General features: G+C 37.7%; 1 protein-coding gene across 1 annotated transcript; it reads left to right on the top strand.

Moving 5' to 3' along the window:
• Nucleotides 1–4,738: 4,738 nt before the first annotated feature.
• On the top strand, nt 4,739–16,373 carry LOC137940521 (uncharacterized). Its single transcript, XM_068785632.1, has 9 exons — nt 4,739–4,983; nt 5,795–5,968; nt 7,151–7,556; nt 7,687–7,961; nt 8,175–8,243; nt 8,355–8,411; nt 14,648–14,700; nt 14,789–14,864; nt 15,176–16,373. Exons 1-9 carry the CDS (start codon nt 4,940–4,942, stop codon nt 16,131–16,133), a joined length of 2,112 nt encoding a protein of 703 aa, XP_068641733.1. The 5' UTR covers nt 4,739–4,939; the 3' UTR covers nt 16,134–16,373.
• Nucleotides 16,374–19,616: the final 3,243 nt, after the last annotated feature.

Genomic DNA, 19,616 nt, shown 5'->3' with positions numbered 1-19,616 from the left:
CCACCAGAGTTATGTCGGCCACTAGAGTTGTTATTGTAGGATCACTGATTTTTGCCTGGATTGTGATGATTGTGAGAGACCAAATTGGCAGAGGACATGGCAAGATCAGTTGGGATCTGATGTTGCTCAAGGCGTTGTTCATGCGGAAGAAGATGTCCATACAATTCATCAAGAGGCAGAGGATCTACACAAGTTGTCACAAATGTGACAAAGGGATCATATTCGGTCCCTAAACCTACAAGAAAATAAGAGATAGTCTCATAAGAATTTAAAGGATGTCCGGTAGCGGCAAGTGTATTATTGAGGACTTATTTTTTTTGAAAGTATTCAAATATGGTAAAGGATCCTTTCTTCATGGCGGCAATTTGATAGTGAGTGCGAGTGATACGTGCTTGAGATTGAGAAATAAACATTCTTTCGAGAGAGAGCTAGAGATCACGGGAAGTAGTGCAGCCTATGACATGAGATAGATTATTTTCGGATAGGGAAGATATGAGGGTGCTGAGAATGATCTGGGCTTGTTGGATCCATAGGAGGAATGTTGGATTTAAGATCATAGCTGCGTCACTTGAGGTGGGTGTGGGGTTGGGTATAGTTGAAGGTGGAGGAGGGTTGGTGCCATCAACAAAGCCATAGACATGCTGGCCATGCCGATAAGGAGTGACCTGAGCACGCCAGAGGAGAAAATTCTCATGGGTTAATTTGAGGGTGATCAAATGATGAATGTTGGTAAGTCCAGTGATGGGAGCAGAGGAGGAGTTTGGGGATGGGTGTGGGTGGGTTTTAGTGGAAGATGGTGGGGAGGATACGGGATTGTCCATTGAAACATAGGGGAGACGTAAGTCTTGGTGGCTCTGGATACCAAGTTAAAATACACAAAGAAATGATTTGTGAGTAATCTCCCTTTTTCATTTCAGGAGTCGGTATGACTATATAAAGGTTGTAACAGATAAGGTTGTTACATGAAATTGAGATAAAATAAACTAGATAAGACTCTAACAAATAAGATATTTGAATACAAATGGGTGTTGAGATATTATCTCTATCTGAGTTATCTCTTTCTGTGTTGATCTTGTTGTTGGTATTGAGATATTATCTCTATCTGAGTTATCTCCATCTGTGTTGATCTTGCTATTGGTGTTGAAATATTATCTCTATCTGAGTTATCTCCATCTATGTTGATCTTGCTATTGGTGTTGAAATATTATCTCTATCTGAGTTATCTCTATCTGTGTTGATCTTGTTGTTGGTTAGTAGATTCAACATGATCCTTAACAGTCCTTGATGATGTGATAGATACTCACGTTATAGCCAAGCCATGATTCCTACAACAGGTTCATCTTAGAGAAAAACAATTCCTAAATGTAGCCAATATTCGATGATGCTACGTTCTTGCCACAGGTTGTTGTTTTCTTGCAACAAACAAATAATTAATTCTCTGTGATCTCCTAATTCAAGTGGGGATTGAACAACTCATTTTTGTTGTCTTTTTCCAGTGTGATAACCACTAGTAGTTTTTTCAGGAAAATGGAGTGGACGGTCATCTGTTGCTGCTTCTAAATCGCTTAAAGAGGACAATAGCTTGATATACTATTGCCAAGTGACACTATCAGCTACTTGTAACTGCTATAACTGTACTGATTCACTGATGGTAAAAGGCAGATTTTTAACGAAAATTACAAAAAATTGCAACCAAACAGAAAACACTTCTCTTCTGAAAACAGACTCTAGAATTTTAAAGCAATCTAGAATATAGTGAAGTCACTATAGTCTGAGTGATTGGAAATTTGAACCCCATATTCCTCCAAGCCACTCAAGATAATCTACTATTCTCTAGCTAATAGTGGCCTGGAAGGAGAACTCTTTAGAGAGGAGTCTTTTGATTCTTCTAAAGTGCAAGCTATGGGACTCTTTATAACAAAAAAAAAACCCTAAAAAAACTACACTAAAACTTGATTGGGAGAGAAGAAACACAACATCTTTGTAAATTAATGTTGTGTGAATTTACAAACTATTTCTGATACCATATTGAATTTTTTGAAAAGACAAATAATTCATTGACTTAATTGTAACCGAGTGCAATGAGCCTCTACTTAGAAAAGAGTAAACAAGTAGATCCAAATTGAAATTAACTTACCCATGTCATAAGTACACCCACAGTTAACCACTGAAAGATAAATCCTAGAATAATTAAACAATCGAATGTAAATAGAATACTAACACAATAAAACACTTTTAACTAAGACTCTTCTAGGAGACCTCCTTCTCATGAGACTCTTCTTAGACTCCATATTACTTTTAGCTTTGTGAGACTTCTTTCTGTGAGAGTCATGTAACACTCTTCTTTGCCTGTTCTTCAACACATATTGGCTAAACAAATTGCTCAAACCAACTCTTCCCATTGTTTTTCTTGAATAGCCACATGGTTGAGCCAACTTCCAATCTTGTAACTAACTTTTGAGTTTGGAAAAAAATTCATTGAGATTGCCTTCTTATTTTATAGTATTCATCACTTAGAAAATATCAAAAAGTCTTTGAAGACTTTCAGTACTTGAATATATCTTAGCACATGTATCCCACATAATTTTGGTTATATCAAGGTGTACAACATTATTAGCCACACTTTATTTCATGTTATTAATTAGCCAATTTATGACTAATATATCTTCATTGAGCCACATTTTTTAATTGGTATCTTTCTCATCCAATGGTTGAGGAGATTTGACAAGGTGATCAATAAGATCTTTTGTAATAAGAAATCTTTTGATGGGTTGGGCTCAAGAAAGGTAGTTTGTAACACCTTTGAGAGGAATTATAGTTATTTTAAGCAAGTCAATTTTTTCAGGATCCAAGAGGGAAAATGACTATTTTCAGAAATAATCAATTAAATTTGACTCTTAATGACTCGATGATCTTTTAAAAATTAAAAATAAAGATTCTAATAGATCAAATTTAAAAGATTCTAAAAATAAAGGTTGCACTTGCTATTTTAAGCATAGGAGTTGTAAATTTCCTTCTTTTTAGTCCTTTTTTTCCCTTCCAAAAAAAGAAGAATTTTTCTCAAATAATAGCCCACTAAATTTGGAATTTATATTGAGGAATTTTCCTTCAAAAGATACAAGGAACTCAAAAAAGAAACACCCTAATCAAAGAAGGAATACCATCCTTTAAAAGGAGACAAGTTTCTAAAAGAAAAAAAAAAAAAGGCAACCAACCACATTTTGAGAGAACTTTAAGGCTGGAAAAGGAGATTACTTAATTAAAAAAAGGTTGCTAAAATAAAAAGGGCAACAAAAATGAAGGATTTTTCATAAAAAAATTCATGCTTCTAAAACAAGGTGAAGCAAGATGAATTTTATTTTATTTTATTTTTAGAACGGGTTTTGAATAAAGAACTTGTTGATCATCTCTTATAAAAAACTCAATCAATCAAGTTTTATAAGGAGAAAAAAAAAGTTGTCTTTAGGAGGAAGACACCAGCCATACTTGATAGGCCATGACTTTCTTCTTCAACAAGATCTTTCTTCATCAAATGAGAAATTTTGAGCAGTCTCCAAAGATGGTCCTAGATCGTTTGTTCTGATACCATTTTGATTTTTAGGGTCTTCTTCACATAATTACAAGAATCTAAGAGAAGAGAGAAGAGGGAAGAAGAGAGGAGAAAAGAAGAGAGAGAACTCTAACTTGTGCAGGTGAAAAAGGAGAAAAGATGAGAGAGAAGGATGAGGAGAAAAGAGAGAAGAGCAAAGAGAGGAATTGATCCGAGATGCTAAAGGCTTGATAATTTTACCTATTTCTTGAGGTAGTACTTATGGTTGTGGGAAAGTATTTATAATGACTATAATACCCTTAGGGTTATATTTTTCAAAAGAAAAGACATATGAGGATAGATACTAACTTATATAATTACTACTTTATGCCATCTTTATAGAAATTCCCTTATTTAATTGTTATTCCACCCCCAACCCATGGGTGTCATTTTAGCAAGTTTGATTGTTCGAATGGATCATCGAACAAACACTTGCATTCTTTATAAATCATGGTTTTTTTTCCTTTTTCTCTTCTTGTCTCTTCTGAGCTGCCAATTGGATGGTTGGTTTATTCTCTCTCGTTGATCGAATAGTTGTCTTCTCCCCATTCGATTAGATGGGACATCCTTGCATGTTGTGTTGAGCATTCATTAGGGCCAATCAGACGATTCCTTGTGTGATTGGTTCTATATAGTTTTCTCTCTTTGTTCGACCAAACAATGTTGTTGGGTTGTTCGTTTTTGGCATGGGTTGTTTGTTCCCTTTTTGTATGTTGTTTGGATGATCTTTGCCAATCAAAATAGAAATTTTTTTTTGGAGGTTTTTTGAGTTGTAAGACGTACTTAAATGCACATAATTAGTAACTTAAGTATGAGTAATCATCAAAGTGATAAGGCAAATTGTCACACTTTCAAACGTGCTAAACTTGTTATTACAATTATTACAATGTATCTATGGTTATAAGAAAAAAAGTATTCTCTTCACATTATCCATTAGAGGATCCGCACAAGGATTGAGCATTCGGCAGCGGTTAACTAGTCTTACAAGTGGGTCCCTGTTCCGTATCCCCACGCTGGCTTTGAGTCATCCGCGTGTCGCTATTTATCCATTAAAAGTAACCGCGAATAATTGGCACGTCTCTTCTCGCCTCGTCTACCAACGGCAACCTGTACAGAAACATTGATTCAACCCTTCTCCACACGTGGAAATTCTCAATCGTCTGGCTTTCCTGCGCTTGAAGCTCCTCCGAAGCAACGAATCTTACCTCCTCTCCACGTCCCACTCCTACCGACACCCCTTTTTATTGCGGTTTCCCTCCGTCTCTCTTTCGGCCCACCTCTTCGGTTTTCTTTGGAACTCGGACGACCTATTGACCAACCCAATTGCCTCCGATTCCTTTCCTGGAGCTCATGTTGCAGCGGTTCGTTGACAATGTTCTGGCCGTCACGAAAGAGTATGTCCTTGCTTCTTCATTCGTTCGACTATCTTCTTTCGGCTCCTCTGTTTTTCATTTCTTTCTTCGGCTTTTTAGTTTTTATTGGATTTTATTTGCTTCCGCTTTTTAGTTTTTTATTGGATTAAATTTGATCTGCTTCCGCTTTTTAGTTTTTTCTTGGATTAAATTTGATTTGAGAACTCTTAGTGCCGTATGAAGGGTGGTTGAGCTTGAGAATGATTGGTATTTTCTTTTCCTGTTTTTATAGTTTCACCAGTTATGTAAAACTTGTCGTCCTACATGGTGTCTTTGATTTTATTATTTCTGACATTCTACCCTAATGTATTTACCTTTGAAAGTTGTTGTCATCCTTTATATCTTCTTTTGTATTTTCCTCTAATTTCGTTTTTTTCCTAGAGTTATTTATTTTTTCCGTCACTTTGAGGGCATTTTTTTTTATTATTATTATTTGGGGTAAAGGTGCAAATTTTATTAGCAGAAATGGAGAATACAAAGGGGAGAGAGAAGATAAGCCACAAGCTGCTCATGAGAGAGCATGTTACAAAAGATTTCTATCATTCTACAAGTCATTCTTCTGAAGGAGCCATGTCATTTTGGGGACAAATATCGTTTGGTTGTCCCCAAAATAATTTGGCTCCTTCAGAATATGACTTGTAGAATGATAGTGATTTTACTTAGAATGCCTTATTAGTATATTTCTTTACAAGCGTAAACTTGTTTATCAGTTATCAACAAACTGCGAACTCTTGCATCTTTTAATTTAATTCTTTTTAAATGATGACAATATGCTTTTTGTTGTCTCATGCAGGTCTGTTAAGACATTAACTTATGAATCAGTGAACAATATTGTGAGGTTCATTAATGGGTTATCAGCTCTTCTTTTGGCTCTGTTGCCTGGAAAGACTTCTATTCTTGAAGGTATCCATGGCTGGGAGCTCAGGCCCACATTCCGTGGACCACGGCTTCCACGCTGGATGGAAGAGTAAGTGCTAGTGTAGCTCTACTTTGATGAAATTTTGTTTACTGGATATTCACAATCCTGTCTTCTGTTGTTCTCTTTGCAATCTAAAGCTCAAAGGTGTATCAATTGTGGGTCAAGTACTTTTTTGTTCTAAATATGTACTCTACAATTCTCTAAGAAAGTTATTGTGTAATTTACTCGTTCTCTAATATTATTATTGCTGGTTAAAGAAAAAGTGTAGTTCACACAGGTCATTGTGCACATATTGTTTTTAAATAGAAACCTTATTTTGTAGATTAGGACTTCAGTTACGTTTCTATTTGAAGGGAGACTTGTGTGTGATTGGGGTCTCATGTTTTGTTTTTTTTAAAAGTTGAACTGAGATTTTTGTCAAAAAGAAGAGAGTGGATACCAGGGTTGAACCAGTGTGCCCTATTGGAGGAGCCCTTGTAATTTAGGAGTTCCTTGGAATAAAGAATACAAGCCTGAGAGAGAGAGCAGAATATTATATGAGCCAAACTGTCTTAGTTCAACCAGAATCCATCGGATTCTTTTACCAATTCCACTACAAATCCATAAAAATTGATAAAATACAAAGAAATTTGTATGGGAGTTGCAATATCTTAGTTCAATTGTCTGTCCTAAAAAGGAAAATTTTGAAGTACTATTGTCATAATTTTTATTTCACTTGGTTGCTCATTGTTTGGGTTTCTTAGTTTTTGTTCTTGGTTGGAGCATGCAGCTGCATCATTTAGTTCTCTGTCAATCACATAAAGTCATTAACCTAAACAATAATCAGACCTGTTGCTCTTCTGTGATGGTACCTGACAAGGATATCCAACAAAGGTGTTAAAACAAACAGGCCAGGTATAAGGTGACCATGTTGGATTTATCTGGTAAAAATCTAAATTAGGAGCATGAAAGTAAATTTTCAGCTCTGACAAGCTCTCCCTGTCTTTGTTTCAGGTGGTATTGTTCTCTTCTTTGTTTCCCTGACTTTATAAAAGTTATGAGAACAGTTTAGTTGCATTGCCTTATGATCATCTTATCTTGTTATTGACCTAGATTTATTGTCTGAAGTTGTTTCAGTTTGATTTATTCATATTAGGTTTACTTAATTTTGAATCCTCTTCTGATATAGCTGTTTAACTGCTTATAATGATTTTAATTTTTCTGACATTTATTATTTTCTCCCTATGGCAGTGGTGTTTCTTCTTTCAACCAGTTTATTCACGATTTTTCTATGAATTCTGATTCCTCCTCAAGCGAAGAATATTTATCAGGGGAAGAAGATAATGATGAAAATATATGTCCTGCATCACCTATGTCTCAAAGTTCACGCTTTTCTCGATCAAGCACCATATCGAAGTTTGACAGGCGCCAAAGACACTGGACAAGATGGTTTCTGTCATGGGTTTTCTGGCCTATAACATTTCCTGTGAAAATACTCTTATGTTTTTATCGTTCACATAGGTCTCTAAGATATGAGCCGATCCCTTCTAGTTCAGGAAATCAGCAATCTTCCTCTTTAAATTCCACAAACAAATCAAACCTCATCAAAGACCATGTGGTCCACCGAACAACCGACAGGAGACGTGGTGTAGTGGAGGTTGTCTCTATGTACTACTCTTACAGATACTTATTCTTGTGTTTATATCTATTTGCATTCTCTGTTTTAAAATATTTCAATAAGGTCATTGTTTATCTTCTCATATATGATAATGTGTATGTTAAATCAGGATCTCCAACTTGGGATTGAAATCTTCATAGAAGCTGTATTTGATATTTTTCATAAGGGAGCGCATTATCTTCTCACTCCTTGGGAATCTTGCAAATTGTTTTATAGATGGTTATTCACTCACAATAGCGTAACTCATGAGAGTCTTGATCATGTTTCGGTCCCTAAAACTTCTCTTGGAGATATAGATCCAAGTCCTAGGGGAAGAGTTGCAACATCCCGTCATTCTTTGAATACAGATGGTCGGACATGCCAGGATGTCATAACAGAGCTTGGGTAAGATAGATTTGTTTCCTTATAGCATTTTTTCAATTAATTTTTTTTTAAATTTCTGATAAGTGTAAGAGCTCATGTGCCTATAAATGTGGCATCTGATTGTAAACCAGACTTTTTTTTTTTTGTCTGTTTCTTTTTTCTCTTCAATAGATATGTTCATCGTCATTACAAGTTCTCTTGGCAGTTCTCCTAAGTATAGCTGTCTCATTTCAGATACCCTTATGAAGCTATCCATGTGATTACTTCAGATGGTTATGTTCTTCTTCTTGAAAGAATTCCAAGGTAACAGTTGCTGTCCTGTTAATTGTTTTCTGGTTTGAATAATTGGTTCTTGATATGCAATATACTGGATTCAATTATTGCGGATACCTGGTTCTTCTTGGCATGTTTCAGGCGTGATTCCCAAAAGGTCGTGTATCTACAACATGGAATTATGGATTCATCCATGGGGTAAGTTATCTGTTAATTACTCAAAAAAAAAGTTATCTGTATGTTGTAGCTTGTCAGTTCATGAAGATTTACTTTTTACTGGGTAGGATAGAGTAAGGGTGGGCATTCAACCCAACCCGATCCAACCCACCCAAAAAACCTGATCTCAGGGTTTTCTTCTTACCATGCGGGGTGGTAATGGGTTAGGGAGAAAACCTTGTGTAGGTTCAGCTAGTGGTGAACCTGACCCGAACCCTGCCTGCTGGGTCGACTACCCTTCCTTAAAAATTAAAGTGAGATCTAAGTTCAGAAATAAAAAGAGGAATTCCTTTAATTTTCTTGGGGTATTCTTGATTATTCTTTACTTTTATCTTGTTAAGTTAATTTATGTATTTTAGCTATTTTTAATAAATTTTTGAAAGTTCTAAAGATAAACGAAAGATGTAATGCGGCATGGGCTGAAGCAGGGATTGGATTGTGGAAAAGGGGAACAGGGCAGGGATCGGGTTTGATATCTAACCCCAGGGTCGGGCTTGGGTTTTTAAAAACCAACCTGAATCCGACCTGTGCCTACCTAATTATTCTGCTGGCATATGTATTTGTAGCTTTTTAGTTATTTGTTGCTTGAAATGAGGTTCTGAGCATGGTTGTCCGGTTAAAAACTTATAATTTTTTTTTTTTGTTTCATCTATGTACTGGTCATTTTTCACTTGTATTCTGCAAGTTTTGGACCAAAAAGTGATGAAAAGTACTTTTGATATTATCCGGTGGTTTTACTTGTGCCTTGAAATTTTTAACATTTTCTAGATGTTGTTTCACTGGGTCTTGTTTAATTTTCTTTAGTCCTGTTATTGCACAGTGAAGGTTGAAAGGGAATTGAATTATCTAAAAAAATTACTTCTTTTTTTTTAAAAAAAAAGTACCTAAAGTGTGCTAGTGTACAAATGTTTAGCTGGAGACACATGACCTAGGTAAAGTGAATCACCTTGTTACAAATATAAGTAGAGAAAATGAAATTTCATGGAAGTGAATCACCATGGAATAGACTTGCACTTTTGTTTTTCTAGGTGATCTACTTTCTCTATGTGGCAGCCCCCACCCCCCTTTTGAAGCCGTCTAAATAATTTTAAAGTATTCATGGAGTTATATCTTTCCATGTATTCAAAGAGGTAATGTTTTTGGAATTTTCCAGTTGACATGGAAATTTTATGTTGGCCTTTTGATTGTTTGCATTTTTTTTGTTTGATTTATGTTTCTCCTTTGCATGTCCACTAGCCATTTTTTTAAATAATGATTTTTTTTTAAAATAAAAAGGGTCAGGAGATCTACAAAAAGCCCAAAATTAGGCTGAGAGATTTATGACATTGATTTGTCCACTAGCAATCTTCATAAACTGGAAGAGTAAAGTAATGCAACATTAATATTGAACAGTTCTTTTATGCAATGGCACAATTAACCTGTCTTAAGGAAATTTTGGCAGAACAAAAACTTCTATTATCCTGAACTTAAATTCCCTAAATGTGCATTCTCTGAACAGCAGTTGTTAAAGTATAGCAAGCATGGTTTGAAACGTTGTTCCTGCTTTACGATTTCTTTAGAAATGTTTTCTTTTTCCTTGAGAAAGATTTTGCTAGAAATGTTAGGAATTGGCTTTTTATGAAGCACAGAAAAGAAAAATAAAAATAAAATGCAAAAGGTCATCAAAGAGGGCAAAATTGTGTGCACTGACTCGTAACAACAATAAAATGTTTCAAAAACTTCTCCCCTCATCTAAGTGGAAGTCAAGCAAGTGGCTTCTCTTGGAACATGACACCAGTTGGGAATAAGTGGGTGGAAAAATCCTGAACCTTGTTAAGAACTTCTTTCAATTCTGGGAAATCTACCTAGGCAAGATTGGGTACCTCAGATCATATAATTGTTGATTCCTTGCTTTGGAGCAAGATTTCCCTGCAAGTGATCTCTTTTTCCTTCCATTCTAAGTTGCCCAAATAACTACCAAAGTTGCCAAAGTGTAAGGTGTTGAAAAATGCTGCTCAGGGGTGTTTTGGTAATCTCCCATTAGGGCATTTTTTTATATGTGCCTCTCATGTCTAGTCGTACAGTCTTTATCCATAGATAGTCTTCTGTTTGTGTAATTAGAATGAGTCAGGTTATGATTGGTAAGTGAGAGGGGCAATATTGTGGTTGATTTACTTTTAAGTGGGCATATGTGAATCTAGAGGGGTCAAACTTGTTAACCAATCTTTGACTTCTCTTATCATGGGGCAGCCCTATATTTATTTTCTCTCTCTTTCTTCTGAATATCTCTTCTGGGATCATCTAATCTCCTTATTTTTCATAGAGGATGCTTCTAGTTTTCGTCACTGGCCAATTGATTGTTGAAGATGGCTGGCAGGAATGTAGGCATTCAAAATTGGAGGCCAAACTTTCCTTCTACTGAATCCATAGATGTCAGAAACAAATGAGCAATGAACAAGTAGGCGAACGACAATTTCTTAAGTCTCAGACCGGAAGTTACATTGACCAGCTAAAGTATGCTCCTCTTGTGCTGATCCAGGGTTTATAATTTATCCTGTAGAATCACAACAGACGAACTGCGTGACCTTGGATGGGTTCGAAATTTTCCTCAAAGGGTATGATGGAGGAGTTATGGTCTCACAATCAATGAGGGAAAGCATAAAAGGATGACACCATGATGCCTCTGAAAAACTTTGGACAAACAATATGATCTTTCCAGCTGCTGTGAAATTAGTGATTGCAAGATGAAGAGTTTGCTGATCTTTCAGGTTTTCTTCTCTTTAAGGACCTAAAGAAGGTTGAGATTTCAACTTCCATAACTGTTATCTAGAATGAAGGAAGTTGCCTTGCAGATAGACATCTTGAAAAGTCATACTTTGCTTGGAAGGCACATGCTGGAGGAGAAGCACCAAGAAAGAGTTTTTTTTTTTTTTTGAATGTGAATACACACGTATCATGATAGATATTGAGCCAATATCTAGTTGAAACTCCATCGAGAACATGGAACCTAGTCCTTTGTTGGACTATGTGCTTGAATGTTCTAATGAACTTCCTCAGGCTGTAGATGTAGTAGATCAAGGATCTCAAGGAACCCATGAGGAGGGTTGGACTTGTATCCTTTTGCAATAATTTTACTCTGAAAAGCATATTGTTTAGTGTTTCTAGAGCCATTTTGTATGAAGTCAAATGTGTTGCTTGGATATAGGTGCCTATTAAGTGCAGCTCTTCATAGATATTCTTTGAATGTCCTCAATCTTAGAGGCAATGAGGTAATGCAAGAGAGAGAGAGAGAGAGGAAAATGTAGTAATGCAGTAAGCTGAGAGGATAGAGTGGAAATTAAGGTGGAAATCTCCTGGCCAAACTATTCCATTATAGGGGTGCATAGGGTTTTTCCTTGGCTGGCGTGTAGGGGTGGCATCGAGTCGAGCCTGCCTATGTTCGAGTCGAACTTGATTTAAATATTTTGAACTTGAGCTCGAGCCGAGCCTAGCCTCGAGCCTAAAATTGTAATCGAGCTGGAGCCCAATAATTTTAACCTAGTTCGAGCTTGAGCTCGAGCCGAGTTTAAGCTTCAACCTACATTTAAAACTTTGCATAAAATACAAGTCAAATAAATTGTATATAAAATTATGCATACATTTTACATAAAATTGGGTATAACCTTTACTTATAAAATTGGACATAACCTCTGTATATTAACCTTGCATAAAATTATCTATACACTATGCATAAAATTATTAATAAAAACTGCATAATTATACATAAACTTTATTCAATAATCAAACACAAAAACATTCCTTTGAAAAGCAACGCTAGTTTTGTCTATTTGTATTCAATTAGATCGTTTTGATTCAAGGACTAAAAAATTAGATCATGGAGATAGAGAAAAAGTTTAAGAAAAATGGTTTTGGATGACTTAATCGTATGCCAATTTTCGTTTTTTTCTTTGGAGCATGGATTCATACAGCAACAGTTCTGAAATGCTACTAATTTGTTCTTCTGAAAAACTTGAGTGGAGTTAGCATTAAGAGAGTATATCAAACAATTTGAGTCTCTTCAAGAGCCATGAGGAAGAGATAGCCAGAGTTCAAGACAGTTTTTTTTTTTCATGTGCTTATGTTCTCACACGTGATCGCACGAGCGAAGGTCTCACGTGCGAAATAGCGCGATGTTTTCGTGTGCAGAGGGAAAAAATTATTTCTCCCCCTACTTAGGTCTCTAGTTTTCCACCGAGACAATGTGGGGGCAGGGGGGTCTAGCGGCGCCAGCGAGGAGTTGTCGTCAGGGATGACGGCTGTGATGGAGATGGTGGCGATGGAAGTAGTGGCGAAGGCAGACGCGAGGAAGAAGAAATTGGTGGAAGAAATCGAACCGAGCAGCGGCGAAGGCGGCCGGCGAGCAGCTGTCGACAGCGTCGGAGGCAGCCACAACAGCGGACGGGAGGGGCTCAGCGGCCCACTTATGCTCTTGGCTCCCGACTCCCGAACCCTGTTAACGAGCCGGCTCGCGAGCTTTCGAACCAAACCATGGTTCGGTCGAGCTCGGCTTGTTAACTCAAATGAGCCTTATCTGGATCTCGAACTCGGTTGGAAATCCAGATAAATCGAATCGAACCAAGCCGAGCTCGAGCCGCTCGTGAACTGGCTCGGTTCGATGCAACCACTATTGGCGGGGGTGGAACAAGGAAGAAAGTGGGATAATCTTATAGCCAGGGGTAGTAGGCATTTGAAGAAATGAATTTTGGGTGGAAATAGAAAATGGGGAATTTATCCTTTTTTTTTTTTTTTTACGATATCTTTAAGGGAAAGAGATTTCTTTAAGAAGTGAAAGATACATGGCCTTTTCTAAGAGGAGTAGAAAGGAGCAGATGAAATGTAAGGCTAAAAAAAGGTAAGCAAAGTATCAAACATAAAAAGCTAGTCAATCAATAATGTATTCGCTGCATCTTGCTACTAGAGAAGGTTAGAGAAGGAGTCTTCAAGCAGCTCCTTGCTGCCCCTCTTACCAGGCCCTGGCACTTCCCTTTCTGGGAGCCGTCTTATTGTTTCTTCTGTCTCTTCCTGTACTCGTATGCTTGTATCTCTTTTCCTCAGAGCTCTCTTAGTAGAATCAATTTTCTCATTGTTATACAAACCAAAGCATTCACCTCAACATGTTAATTGAGAAATACACCTTCTAGCCAAAGAATAAGCACGGTACACTTTTAGAATGCTTCCAGGAGACGGTCAAGATTTAGGAAATTTCTTCAAGATGTTTTGTTATGACCCTGCCAAGCAGGGATGGATGAAGAGGCAAACAAGGAGGGGCTCCCCTCTTGTGCCTGCATGCACTTCCTCTCTATAACAGCAGCGGAAGGAGAGGGAGTTCCCTCAAAGAAGGGAGGAAGGGCTTTCTTTTCTCCCGCTGCACTTATTTGCATGAGTAGAGAGGCGTCTTTTCTTGTGTAAGATGTGTGGCTTTCAACTAGTAGACAGAGAGGGAGGAGGGGACCTCCCTTTCCCTGTGTCTTTGCACTAGCAAACACACCTGCTCAAATATAAGCTTGTTCAGAGACGTGTCCCCTCCCCTCGCATGTTTTTGCACGGGCAAAGAGGTTGGGAATAGGTAATTTTGAGTGCCTAAAGGTTCTTTCTGATCATCATCAATAAATTCTCTGGTGAGTATGAATGTATATGGTTTTTTGTTGTATACCAAGTATTTTCTCTTTGAAAGCGAAGCTAATGAGGTACAAGGGTAGTCTTGAGTACAGAAAAAAGAAAAAAGAAATGTTAAGCATATGATGTGACGAGGCCTCATTGCTAAAATATTCTATATGATTTTTTTGCCTGTGATTTAATGTTCAGTAACAGTTGACTAGATTTTGTAGTCATTCCATTAGGAATTTGCTTTATGCACCAGATTGATGGTTTTATAGATTTTCTACTAATTTTACTATAAGAGGAAAAACAGTGTTGAAGTAAGATGCTTGGTTTTATTTATGGATGAGTTAGGTTTGGCATTCTTTCAAATTTCAAACTGAAAGGTTGGGTAAGAGGACTAGGAAGCATTAGGGAGTAAAACAGTACTTGACATATTTACTTATAACTTTAGTCTGCAATGTGAACATTAATTCTATTTGCTTATATTCTGCGTAGGTTCAAGGATTTTATAAATAAAGATTTATTTTAATATACATCTTCTGACATCACGAGTATGTGGGATGATATATCATTTTCTAATGTTTTAAATATTCTTCCAGTTGGGTATCTAATGGAGTGGTTGGATCTCCAGCATTTGCTGCCTATGATCAAGGTACTTGTTTACTTTTATTCTGTTGTATCAAATACTTTTAATGTAGCCATTGCATATTTATGTATGTCCATGAACATGAATTTTACAGGTTATGATGTTTTTCTTGGTAATTTACGTGGATTGGTTTCAAGGGAGCATGTTGACAAGAATATTTCCTCTCGAAGGTAATGACCATGTTGATACCTGCTCACAGATAAGTAATATTATCATAGTCAAGCTGAATCTCACTTGAGGGCCTTTAATTTATCGTTTCATAGTGCTAAGGGAAAGTGGAATTTTTTTTTGAAATGATGCTGAAGGTAAAGTGGAAATTGAAGTAACTAGGTGGCAGGATCAGCAAGTTGTAGTTTTTTCAGGGACTGAATTGCTTGCAACAGGCTTCATTTCATTGTAATTGAAGCCTTCTTTTCATCTTTTGTTATAGCTTGGAGTCTTCTTTTGTCTTTCTGAGTGGAGCTAAAGATAAATTGTGCAGGTACTGGAGGTACTCCATGAATGAGCATGGTACCCAAGATGTTCCTGCTATGTTAGAGAAAATTCATCAAATCAAAACTGCAGAACTGAAGATAATGCAAACTGATAACGATGATGAGATCAATGACCAGCCATACAAACTCTGTTCAATTTGCCACAGTCTCGGGGGGGCGGTGATGCTTATGTATTTAATAACACGGCAGATTGAACGAAAGCCTCACAGACTGTCGAGGTTGATCTTATTGTCTCCTGCAGGCTTCCATGAGGATGCTACCATTATATTTACTTTAGCGCAGAATCTAGTCCTTCTGTTGGCACCTATCCTGGCTCCTCTGATGCCAGGATTATATATACCTACAAGGTTCTTCAGAATGCTTTTGAACAAGCTTGCAAGGGATTTCCATAATTATCCTGCCTTAGGAGGATTGGTTCAGACCCTCATGAGTTATGTAGTTGGTGGGGACAGCTCAAACTGGGTTGGGGCAATCGGGCTGCCTCACTATAACATGAATGATATGCCTGGAGTATCATTTTATGTGGTGCATCACTTTGCTCAGATGAAGCGTTCAAAGAAGTTTATAATGTATGATTATGGAAGTGATGAAGCAAACATTGAAGCATACGGAGCTCCTGAACCTTTGGATCTTGGCCAGCTCTATGGACTTATTGATATCCCTGTTGATCTGGTTGCGGGTCGTAAGGATAAAGTCATCCCACCGTCGATGATTCGGAAACATTATAAGTTGATGAAAAATGCTGGGGTGGATGTGTCCTACCAGGCGTTTGAGTATGCTCATTTGGATTTTACGTTTTCACATAGGGAAGAGCTTTTGTCTTACGTGATGTCCCGGCTCCTGCTAGTACTACCACCCACAAAGAAGCAGACCAAAGCTGTGAAGGGAATGAAATTGAAGAAAACAGATAGTGAGAAGAAATCTGAATGTGATCAAATTGAATGAGGAAGATGGTGAGATTGTTGTTGGTCAGATCTAAGCTCCTCGGAAGGGCATACAGAAGGCTTCCATACTGGCTGATATGTTTTTTTTTTTTTTTTTGTTTTCTGTGCAGAGGATGTATATAAATAGCTCGTCTCGTCAACCCTGGTGTAGTTTTTGAGCTGGGCTTGGCGAGGTCGAGTAATTCTTCGCAGCTTGTTAGAGCGATCTGGTTTAATGTATTTGTTGTCTGTGTTTTGCAAAGGGAAAGAGTAATCCGTAGCCAAGCTTAGCTTTGAGATTTAGAAGGGAAAAAAAAAGAATAACGATATTCATCATTTGTATGTTCAGAGTCTGTCTCGTGCCCCATACTTATCTGATAAATTTTTAGTAAAATAAAATGTTAAATAAAAATTACCTTAGTGGGAAATTATATGATTTTTTAGGAAAAAAATTTCAGTTTAAAAAGTGCTTCCGAAAGCCATGGGGTACTAATGATCCCTGAAAACAAGACAACTCTTTGTAAGTCTCCTTGGCTGGGTCTAACAACTTGAGAGTTAACGACTTGCCTTCGAGTAGTCCTTGAGGCTCCCACCAAATATTTGTATTGCCCCATTAAGCTTGCACCAGTTGTTGTTTAATGGATCCCATCAGCTTCATAGTAATTGGTTGGTTGACACCGAAAAATAGACCACATTCATCTTCCTTGCACTGTTCTCTCTTGTTTTATTCACCTCAGCCCCCACTAAATACGCATGAAAAGTCTTGTCTTTGGGACTAGGAACGAATTTCCTGTCAAAATTGAAACACAACCCCTCAGCACATCTTGCCTCCGTTTCTTCAAGGGTGAGGGGCACCGAGTAGAGGAGGACCCTTCCTTACTTGGTTTAGACTTATTCATCGGAGTAGCCAAGGGTATATGGGGTGGGGTAGATGTGCCTTGTGGCCAAGTCTTTAATCTGCCTTGAGAAGCCAGCAACTTTGCTTCAAAATTGCATGCCATTTTAGCTGCATCGAACAGAGTAGTAGGAGCCAAACGTCGTACTTCCACTGCTAAGTTCATTTTTAGTCCACTAAGGGGGGGTTAGTCGACAATGAAGTGGAATGAATTTCCCCCGCATTACCTAGGTCATCACAAATAAGGCGTTAGTGCAAAATGATTTGAATTGAAGTGAGATAACATCGTTTCATCTCCTCAGGCAAAAAGGACGGAAAATTGATTCCGCCCTTTTTTTTATAATCATCCACTTACCACGAGCGATGGCATCGCTTCTTCACCTCCCCCCCCCACCGAAACTAAAAATCCCTCTCATTTCATCTTCTCCTCTCCTCTCGCTCGGCCTTCGTCTCCCGACAAATTTTTTCGCCCGACCTTCTTCTCTTGTTTTCACTCTCTCTGCTCCCTCTGCTGGCTCTCGTCTTCGTTCTCTACTCCCTCTACTTTCTTTTGTTATCTCTCGTTTTCGCCCCATCTTCCTCTCTCGTTTCTTTCTCTCTCGGCCTTTCTCTTCCTTTTCCCTCTCTCGTCTCCCTCTCTCTTTTCCCTCTAGGCCTCCATCTCTTCTCACTCTCGGCCTCCCTCTTCCTTCTCGTTCTCGCTCTTCTCTTTCCTCCTCCCCCAATTTCCTTTGATTTAACCTATTCCGGTTTCGATATCCTTCGATTTCCTTCAATCTTCTTTGACTTTCGATAGTTAGGCGTCGATTTCTTCCATTGGGTTTACATTTCCCCATTTGGCGGTGATTTCCCCCAAATTTTAGAAGATAATCCGAAACCCTAATTTTTTTTTCAACTAATTTTGTGTTGTGTTTGAGTTAATTTTAATTTTTGTGCGTAATTTATCTTGATTGTGGCCTAATTTTGGGATTTAGGGTTCAAATTCGTGTTGATAGTGTTTAATTTCGGGATTAGAGTTGGGGTTTGGGACTTTTAGGGTTTTAAGCTCTAGGGTTTAGTCTTTAAGTCTGGAATTAGGGTTTATGTTTTTTATTTAAAAAAAACATGGGTTCTCTGTTTTTTGGGTGATAGTGTTTTAAGTTCTTAGGGTTTAGTGTTTGGGGTTCTTAGGGGTTTTAAGGTCTAGGGTTTATGGTTTGGGGCTTTTAGGGGTTTTAGGGTCTAGGGTTTGGGGTTTAGGGTTTGGGACTTTTAGGGGTTTTAAGGACTAGAGTTTAGGGTTTGGGGATAGGGGTTTTAAGGAATAGGGTTTAGGGTTTAGGGTTTATTTTAATTTGTAGGTTTCTCAGTTAGGGTATAGGATTTAGGGGGTTTAGTCGAGTTCAAACAAGGTTGATGATGTACGGTTCGTAGTGCCTGCAAAGTCATATGGGGCTCTACCAAGGGTGTTCGGTGAATTTGGACTTGATGAGTTAGTTTTGCATTGTTCTAGTAATCTACAATTAAATTAGTTCGATAAATTTTGAAATATTTTAGAATGTTGTTGAATATGTTTGAAGTGCTATGTAATGTTTATGCCATGTGGTGAGGAGATTTTGGAGTTATAAATATCCACCACATGGTCCAATTCAAACAAGGCTGAGTCACCTACACGGGCGTCCATTAGCCAACGAAATCTGACCCCCATCAATGACGATGTAAGGTTCGTAATGACTGCGAAGTTATATGGGGCTCTACCAGGGGTGTTCGGTGAATTTGGACTTCATGAGTTTGTTTTTGCATTGTTCTAGTCATCTGCAATGAAATTAGTCAGATTAATTTTGAAATATTTTAGAATGTTGTTGAATATGTTTGAAGTGCTATGGAATGTTTTTGCCATGTGGTGGGGAGATTTTGGAGTTATAAATATCCACCACATGGTCCAATTCAAACAAGGCTGAGTCGCCTACACGGGCATCCATTAGCCAACGAAACCCGACCCCCATCAATGACGATGTACGGTTTGTAGTGACTACGAAGTCATACGGGGTTCTACGAGGGGTGTTCGGTGAATTTGGACTTCATGAGTTTGTTTTTGCATTGTTCTAGTCTTCTGCAATGAAATTAGTTAGATTAATTTTGAAATATTTTATAATGTTGTTGAATATGTTTGAAGTGTTATGGAATATTTTTGCCATGTGGTGAGGAGATTTTGGAGTTATAAATATCCACAACATGGTCCAATTCAAACAAGGCTGAGTCGCCTACACGGGCGTTCATTAGCCAACGAAACCCGACCCCCATCAATGACGATGTACGGTTCGTAGTGACTGCGAAGTCATATGGGGCTCTACCAGGGGTGTTCGGTGAATTTGGACTTCATGAGTTTGTTTTTGCATTGTCCTAGTCTTCTGCAATGAAATTAGTTAGATTAATTTTGAAATGTTTTAGAATGTTGTTGAATATGTTTGAAGTGCTATGGAATGTTTTTGCCATGTGGTGAGGAGATTTTGGTGTTATAAATATCCACCACATGGTATTTTGTTATTTGTTGGTTGTGTTTCTGTGTGTCCCTAGTTACTACGACGAGTAATGGTTGTCTAATAAAAAAAAATTCCATGAGGACCATCT

This window comes from Aristolochia californica, unplaced genomic scaffold (assembly GCF_029961685.1).
Source record: "Aristolochia californica isolate CCGP_79_NKW_82.1479 unplaced genomic scaffold, dmAriCali1.0.hap1 SCAF_9, whole genome shotgun sequence".
Lineage (NCBI taxonomy): Eukaryota > Viridiplantae > Streptophyta > Magnoliopsida > Piperales > Aristolochiaceae > Aristolochia > Aristolochia californica.
The sequence above is the reverse complement of the archived record's forward strand: the minus strand, read 5'-3'. Positions and strand labels throughout refer to the sequence as shown.